At 46.8% G+C, this 8,552-nt stretch overlaps 1 protein-coding gene across 3 annotated transcripts in view; it reads right to left on the reverse strand.

The window, feature by feature from the left end:
* The window catches only part of UBE2W (ubiquitin conjugating enzyme E2 W (putative)), a 104,715-nt gene that overhangs the window by 29,456 nt on the left and 66,707 nt on the right, over positions 1 to 8,552 (reverse strand). For all 3 annotated transcript variants that reach the window (XM_019527810.1, XM_019527808.1, XM_019527811.1), the window contains exon 3: positions 1,824 to 1,926. In XM_019527810.1, the coding sequence (XP_019383355.1) occupies positions 1,824 to 1,926 (103 nt within the window). The remainder of the gene's footprint in view (positions 1 to 1,823; positions 1,927 to 8,552) is intronic.

Below are 8,552 nucleotides of genomic sequence, written 5' to 3' on the forward strand. Positions count from 1 at the left end.
CCACTAGTCCAGGAGCTGCTGGTCTGGCAGCTCCTGCTGCTCAACCAGGAAGGGGGGGGGCATGTGACTCTTCCTGGCACACCCCGTGCAGATCTGGGGGCAAAGGCCCCCCCAACCCCTCCTGAACGAGCAGCAGGAGCCACCAGATGAGCAGCAGGCAGCAGCAGCAGCTGCCCCCACCCCGACAAGCCGCAGAGCTCCATCCCATGCCCGCCCTGCCCAGGCAGCACTTGCCCCAGCCTGAGCCCCATTCTTCCCTCACCGTGGGGCTTTGATCTGCCCTGCTGAACCACACCAGACTTACCAGCTGCACGCAGCTCTCCAAGCTGGTATCGGGAATCGGATTGGTATCGGCCAATACACCTCCTTAAAAATCAGCTATTGGTATCAATCCCAAAAATCTCTTTCGATGTACCCCTCACTGTCTGGGTTATTGTTTTACATTAAGTTGCACACAGCCACACACACATGTTGGATAACAAGTACAAAGAGTACCTACTTGGAACCAAATGAAAGTGGCTACTCTCTTGTGGATCACCTGTGAGTAGTTCACTGCAAACCTGATGGGTGCAGATGTATAGGTGCCAGTTTGCTCCTTAAAACCTAAGACTGAAAAGTCAGCGTTCTAGTTTTTACCACAGTACCTGATGATATCTTTGTGGTTAAGCTTTTCAAGCAACTGGCACAACAAAAATAATTCTACAGAAATCACAACTGGTACTGCCGCATTTAATCGCACATCATACACACCATTTCCCTGAAAATTCACCATCCAAAGTTGGGGTGAGTGTCTTAAGCATTTCAGCTGATGTCCATGCTGGAATGGAGGCAGGAGAACAATGGAATGGCGGTAGAGGTCTGTGCTTGGTACTGGCTCATTCAGGGCTGAACCGTCCAGTCACAAGAAGCAGGGGTGGAGTCCCATCATCAGCCTTACTCCCCCTACCCATGCTGCAGGCCCAACACAGCTACAAGTTTAACCTTCACAGCTGCTGCTGATCTGGCAACAGCTGTGTTGGCCAAGCAGCAAGGGGGAGGGGAAGTAACACTGGCAACAGGACTCTACCCCTTATCCATGCTGGCTGGAGGGTTAAGCCTAGACTGTGGCAGGGAAGTCTGGAAAAAAATGTTTTTCCTCTTCATTTTGCCTTCCCAAAACAAGGTGCGTGAGATACGTGAACAATTGCGGTAAATCTCATTCTTGGAATTTTCAGCCAAGAGGTCAAAGAAAGAGTAGACATGGTGGAAAGAATGAACTAAAATTTCTACTTAAAATCATGGTATAATTGGATCACAGGCCTCTCACGCTATGCCATCACACCTATACATTCCCCTGCCACAATCACAAATGTGGTCCTAGTTACCATACTTCCCAAGGATCAAAAACAAGCAAGATAAGAAGAGAAACCAGAATGGAAATTGTAAGAAAAGCTTTAAGTAGTAGTACCAAAAATCTGAGGCAAGGGTACAGGAAAAAGCAGGCTGTTTTCCACCCTACCTTTATAGCTGTAAAAGTAGAGGCAGAACTACCTGTGCTGCAATTTTAGTATAAAATGTCCCTGATAGTATTCAAGTGAAACTCACAAAAATGTTGAATTTTCTCTGGTCTTCCTAGAAAAATAAGTGGACAGCAACAGGCAAGGTCATCCACTGCAGGGCCATTTTAAAAAGACGTGGCACCTGCACAAACATGTTAACAAACCCACATAACTAAGCTGAGCTATTGTATTACAGAAAGCATACACGTTACATTCAGCATGTGGCATGCAGCTATTATCTAAAAGAGGGCTCTAAAAATCAAGAAAAAAAGAGAAACTAATTACCTGAGGAGAATCAAAAGGGTATCGACTACTGAACTTAAATAGAAGTTGAAATTTTTCTCCTTCATATAATGTTCCTGGAGCACCTTCCATGTCTACAATCCACCTAGAAATGGAGACAGAGCTTTAGAAATGTGATGTAGTAACTGTAATTAAAACGCATAAGCAACTAAATCAACTATCTACTACGACAATATTACTGGACCTACGCTTCATTATCAGTGATGACCAAGGAACCAGGTTTTCCATTTCCTGCAGAAAAATGGAAAAAAAAAAAACAAAAAAACAACACACATTTTCTCTTTTAATGGAGAAACATGGATTTTCCACTTTTGCTAAGAGCTCTAAAAGCTGGCAGAGTTCCAGCCTGCAACAGGCTGGGTGCAGGGGACCAGGAGAAGGGCAGTCAGGCAGCGGGGACCATGTTCACATGTGCATTCACACACGCAGATAGCCGCCAAGCAGCCTGGAGAGCTGGAGGTAAGTCTGGAGGGGGAAGAGTGTATTGAGGCCTCCACAGTGAGGGAGGGAGTTGGGCAGGGCTGGGGTTGCCCAGCTGGGGCGCTACTTGGAGCCCAGGGCTGGAATTTGCAGCCACAGGGCCCTGGTGGGGAACAGGATGGAGCTGTGGGTGGATTGTCTGGCGGGCAGGGATGAAGCTGGCTCCCTGCCGCTGCATGCATTCCCAGGAGGGGGGTAGGATGGGAACATGCCCCTCGGATTTGTGCGTGGGGCAGAAGCAGGTGCAGGCTGTGGGCTCAGGCTCTCCATCCCGCTGCTCTCCCCCTGGGGCCCCCTCAGCCCAACAGGCAGGACCCAGCACAGCAGGGCAGAGTGGGGCTGGGAGCCCAACACTGCCCTAGTGAGGCACCCCCAGCTCGCTTGGCAGCAGCGGGGATGGTGGCACAGAGTTGTGCCCTTCACTGCTGCTGGGCGGGTAGGGGGAGCCTTGCCATGGCAGCATGGAGCTCTCAGTGGCGGCAACAATTTTGGAACACGCTGCTCTGCCCTGCTGCACTGAGTTCTGTCCTCTGAGCCATGGAGGCCCCAGGGGGAGGGCAGCCTGAGCCCACAGCAGGCAGCCCACCCCCACCACGGGCTCTGCTCCAGCCATGCCACCCAAGGGGGAGGGAAGACCGGGCTCCACTTTGCTGCAGCAGCTGCCATCTCCCATGGGCAGCAGCCAGGGCTTAGGTGCTTCTGAAGAGGGGTACAGACCCGGGTCCCTGGCTCTGTAGCCCTGGCAGCTGGGGGCCCCCTCCAGCAGGGCTGGGGGGCTGTAGCTTGGGAGTAAGGGGCCTGGACTTGTGTCTTGTTGAGTGAAGGGGGCAAGGGGAGCTCTGATTAACCATGATAAAAACCCAGAATCAAATACCAAAATTTATAGGCATTTAGAACTGATTTTATTATAGTAACTGAGGCACTGGTGGGCTTCCAAATTGGTTTAAAATTATAAATATATCTATATGGTGGCATTTCATTTTAATCACAGATTTGGGGGGGGGGGAGTTAATCAGAGACTCTTTTTGTTTTTAAATCAGAGAATTTGCAATTTTTAAAACAGAGAAAACCAGGATCCCTAGTGATGGTGAAAAGAAAAGCCAAAGCAAACCAAGTTGCATAGGTAAGGAACAAGTTTAGTATTTTACCTTCTCATACAAATATCATGATATAGGAAATCAACTCAAACATGCCATCTCCCTAGGCGATGAAGATGCATTACATTTGCGCCAGGAAAAGGGCCTTTTTGCCAACACAAAATGCAAATGTACAGGTATTCAAGGAATTTGATACAGAAACCTAGTGATCACAAACTGTTCACTCTTTGAACAGCAACATCGCTGTTTTCTAGTGCTGCATGTAACACATGTTCCATTACACCAGTGGTCACCAACCAGTGGATCTTGATCCACCGGTAGATCTCAGAGCCTCTTGGAGTCGATCCAAGGCTGGGGTGGGGGGCTGAGTGCCCACGTGCATGCACGCGTGCACCCCAGCCCAGCAGGTCAGTCCGTGGGGGAGGGAAAAAGCAGGGGCTAGATGGAGGACCCCATGGTGAAGGACAGCACCGCAGAGGCAGAGCAGAGGTAAGCTGAGCAGGGCCCTGGCCGGGTGGGATTTGCCTGCTGGGGAGGCGTGCCCCAAATAATTTTTTCTCCTTCTGCTTCAATCTGCCCCCCACCCCTTCCCTCCCCACAAACTTACCTGCTGGAGGGGTGGCAGCAGTGCATGCCAGATCTTAGGTTGCTTTTAAATGCCAAAGGTGATCTCCTACTTAAAGTTGGAGACCACTGCATTATACATACCAAAATGGGGGTCCCTAGGATCCCCAGTATCCCAAGCCCTCCATTCTCCTGCCTCTTCCAGCAGTGAGCTATAGGCCTTCAGTCACAGGCACATGAACAATCTTAGTAATTCCCATTGCCTTCTGAACAGCACCAGGTAGCCCCAGCACTGTTCAAAGGGTAGTGCAGATTTCTTCCTCTAACCATAACTCCTCCCTCCCCACACACTCACTCTGCTGATCGGCAGAGTGATGGATCAGGCAGGCACATAAGGCCCTGCAGTTAGGGTTGAACAATTCCCCCTGGAACTGCAAGACCTGGGTCTCTGGCAGCAGCCTTAGCAGGAGTGGAAGACACTGTCCTTTGCAGCTGCTGCTTTTCTGGCTGGGGGGCAGGCAGGCTGTAAATGACTGAGCTCTCCTGGGGGTAGGAAGAGCCAAAACGCAGCCTGCTATTGCCCCCCTGGCTGCAGAGCATACCTTTGAGGCAGATTTGTAGTCCTTCTGCAAGGAGGATGGAACCCCTGCATGTCCCTTTATCACATTTTTGTGGAGTTGCAAAATAACACCTATCCATACCTCTACGCTATCAGGGGAAAGTTATTCTGAAAGACTGGACTTATTTCCCACTTAAGCCTTTATCCCGAAGTTACAACTTGTGCAAGGATTTACTCTATCCTCTATTTCCTTTCCATTTGGTTTTACTTTTCTGCCTCTGAGATAACAAATGTAAGAATACAGTGAACAAAACAGTTCACCAATATTAAAGCAGAATCAGAAGAACACTTACAAAAGGTCACTTGGAATACTTCAAAGACATGAACAGATAAGGAAATGGGAAGGTTGGCAATGCAATGGCACAGGGACATAAAAGTAATAGCTTATTTACAAACTACCAATTCTGATCAGAGCTCTTCCTTGAAAGTTGTGTAAAAACAAAGGAAATTGCCAGACCAAATGCATAGCTGTAAATATCTCAGTAACGTAAAGAAAAAAAGTCTGGAATATGGTACATTTTCAAAACATGGTTCTATGTGGTAAGACAGCTATGGTTAATATGCAAACCTATCCTAAAAAGTGATGACAAAAACAAACTGATGTGTTAATATTATTTCAATGATGCACAAACTAGATATGCTAAGAATTTTATTAATACTCCCGGAATGCTCTGCACATATTACTTGTGGCTTGCTGCTCAATAAAACCACCACCTGGCTTGAGGTTTATGAAATCCTTTAGCATACACCTCTCCTTAAGCACAGAAATAACAGCAAGTAAGAACATAAAAATAGTCTATACAGCTTTAAACATGTTCTAAATTGCTGTAATTCAATTATTATATAATTATGTAGTCACTATCCTTAGCCCATTGTCAGACAATACAAGGTCCGCACAGTCCCTGGACTTCTCTCTGGATCATTCAATATCCAATGATGTCCCATTAGATCATAGTATTTCTTCTCTTCTGCTTACACTTGACACATGCCATCAGGATGTCAAGTCTATTTTTTGACTAACACAATAAGCTATTAAAAAAAAAAAAATCTATAAAAAAGATGAGGCTTTGAATACTGCTTTATATTTAAATGACTTCAATTTTCCAGTAACACTAGCTGTGCCAATTTTTTTGACTTAACACTTTTTTGAAGTGTATTTACTTCTCTCATCCTTTCCATAGACTACTTTCAAAATTTTCCCACCCCCCATATTTTATTGACATTTATCAGGGTTTTACAAATTGGATTGACCAATGCATTAAGTTTAATTCTGTTTGTAACAGCAAAAAGGAATCCCCTGAGCATGTGCTGTCTCAATTGACTTTAAACTAGATCCACTGAAGTTCTGTTCTGAAAACGGAATAATAGGCACTTTCTTATTCAAAACAGCTCTGTCCCTACGTAAAGTCAGGACTTCTAACTTAGAAGTAAAATGTGTTGTCACTTATTAGCTCTTCTCTTCATTTATGGTGCCAGGCTAATTTAGTCCAAATTCATATCACTAGTCCAAAAATTACTGAAGACCATGAAACTGTACAGGTACGACTAAGGCTGTAACACACGCTCATTTAAAGGTGTGGTGAGATCTGATCCCCAATCCCAACTTTCACGCCTCCTGACATGCCATATATGCAGGAAAGGAACTGCAATTTTGGAATCAAACATCAGATCCCAATCGTACCCTACTCGACAGTGCAGGGGAAGCCCAGGATCATGATCCTAGGTTCCCTCTGTACCAGAGAATTGAAAGTCAGGTGCCCGTCCAATCAGCTAGCTGTCAGCTAGCTCTGGGACCACACCAGGGCTTGAACCAGCTCCATGTGGTCCCCAGAGCTGGCCAAAGATCAGCTGATTGTCAGATGGATCAGGACTGGATCAGGGCTGAAACTGACCCTGCTGTTGTTCCTGAAGCCAGCCAACAATCAGCCAATTGTCAGTCAGTGGAAACCACACCAGGGTCAGTAAGAGACTCAAATGCAGTCCTAGCTCTGCTACACATTTAATTTAAGGCATGATGGAAACCAGCCACAAAACAATTACACATTGTGTGTGCAATATTTTTTGTGGTTGGTTTCCCTTTTAGTGGATACATTAATTACCTTAACACATGGCCAGGTTATCTTAAGTGCAATGTCTGCCAGGTCCTCGAGAGCTGGATCCTATTTCCCCTTCATTCACCTACGTGGCACTTAGATAGCTGTATAACCATGCGTTTTTTGGCATTTATACACAATTTGGTACTCAGTGCTCACCCTGTGCTTCAGAAGGTTGCACTCCGGACAAATAAAGACTCAGCTTCACTCAAAGCCCAGAAATCCAATTTAAAAATTCAACAAGCTACGTGGAAAAGGTCAGATAAGCAACAGCCTCATAATACATTTTGGTAAATCTATTTCCAGAAAGTAAAATCTGAGACCTTTACTCAAAATTTATTAACACACGGCTAACTCAATCACTATTTGCTCAAATCCCAGACAAGTTTTTTACCCCCCAATCAGCATGGGGGAAAAAAAAGCTTTATTTTAGATTTGAGTACCTGGGCAGGCAGTAGCTCAGCTCCAACTCCAGGCTTGAGCTGGGGACCAAAGTCAGAACTGAGCCACCACCTTCCCTGGATTGGGGTGGCTTGTGCATCAGGGGAGGGAGCTCACAGCAGGAATGCAGGGGAGGATGGGAAGCATGCAGGGGAAGAGGGTTTGTAGTTGCTTACAAACAAGGAGTTAGTGCCACCACCACTCAATCTTCGTGCTGCCAGAGCCACAAAGTTAGCATGGCCAGCCTCTAAAGCTGAACACTACCACAGAATTTAATATATTTGGTTGCTGTTAGCAACTAAAATCGGAAGCGTTCATCCCTTGCATGCTGGCCACCCTAACACTGTGGCTTCAGCAACTGTAGCTCTGGGATTCAGCGGCAACACCATTAACTCCCTGGTTATGAGTGCCAATATAAGAGCATCAACATCTGCAGCCCAACAGGTTCAGTCTATGAAAGCAAATGAGTTTGACACCCTCAGATTAAGGAAACACTGTAAACTTGCAGTTAATTAGCAAAAAATTAAAAGAATTCAAAACAGTTTTGTGTACTGTATCTGAAGCTTCCAATTGATACGCCATATTTTTGAGTTTATAATATTTTTCTTTTCTTTAAAACATGCTTCTGCCCTTTCATTTCTTTATGCACAGTTGTGTGTCACACAAAGACTGAAACCTGATTATACACAAAGTTCTGTCAAATATACAAAACCAGTATTTTTTCTCTTTCACTTGAGGCAGGGTTTTTCAACTTTTTTTTTTTTTTTTTTTTAAGCAAGTGTACCCCTTCTGGTGGCAGTGACCAGACGTGGAGTTGGGGGAGGTGCTGTGTGCTCACACATGGCGGCCACTGCCACCACCCACTGCACCACCGTCACTGGTCAGTAGCCCACAGAGCCACATGTGCAACAGGCCATGGAAAAGTGGCACAAGGCTGTGGCGGCCGCCGCATGTGACTTCCCCGCACCAGCCCTGCTCACCCTCCTGGCCCTGCTCCTGGAAGCTGGCATAGAAATGCACTTACACACCTGCCACTGAGACCCTCGTGATAGCCCAGCGGTCAATCAGAAGAACGAGCTGGGGTGGAGGGCCAGCTGTGTCTGTCATCCCCCCCAACATACCAGGGGAGATGCTGCCTCCATGCCCCAGGGCAAGCTCCACCCCCGCATACCCCTAAAGACCTTTCATAGTTGGCAGGGTCAGAAGGGACCTGAACAGATCATTGAGTCCGACCCCCCACCATGGCAGGAAAGAGTACTGGGGTCAAATGACCCCAGCAAGGTGTTCATCTAGTCGCCTCTTAAAACCCCCCCAGGGTAGGAGCCAGCACCACTTCTCTTGGAAGTTGGTTCCAGATCCTAGCCGCCCTGACAGTGAAGTAGCACCTCCTGATATCTAGCCTGAATCTACCCTCTGC

The sequence above is a fragment of the Gavialis gangeticus genome, unplaced genomic scaffold (genome assembly GCF_001723915.1).
Source record: "Gavialis gangeticus isolate Ggan-Ray unplaced genomic scaffold, GavGan_comp1, whole genome shotgun sequence".
NCBI classification, from domain to species: Eukaryota; Metazoa; Chordata; order Crocodylia; family Gavialidae; genus Gavialis; species Gavialis gangeticus.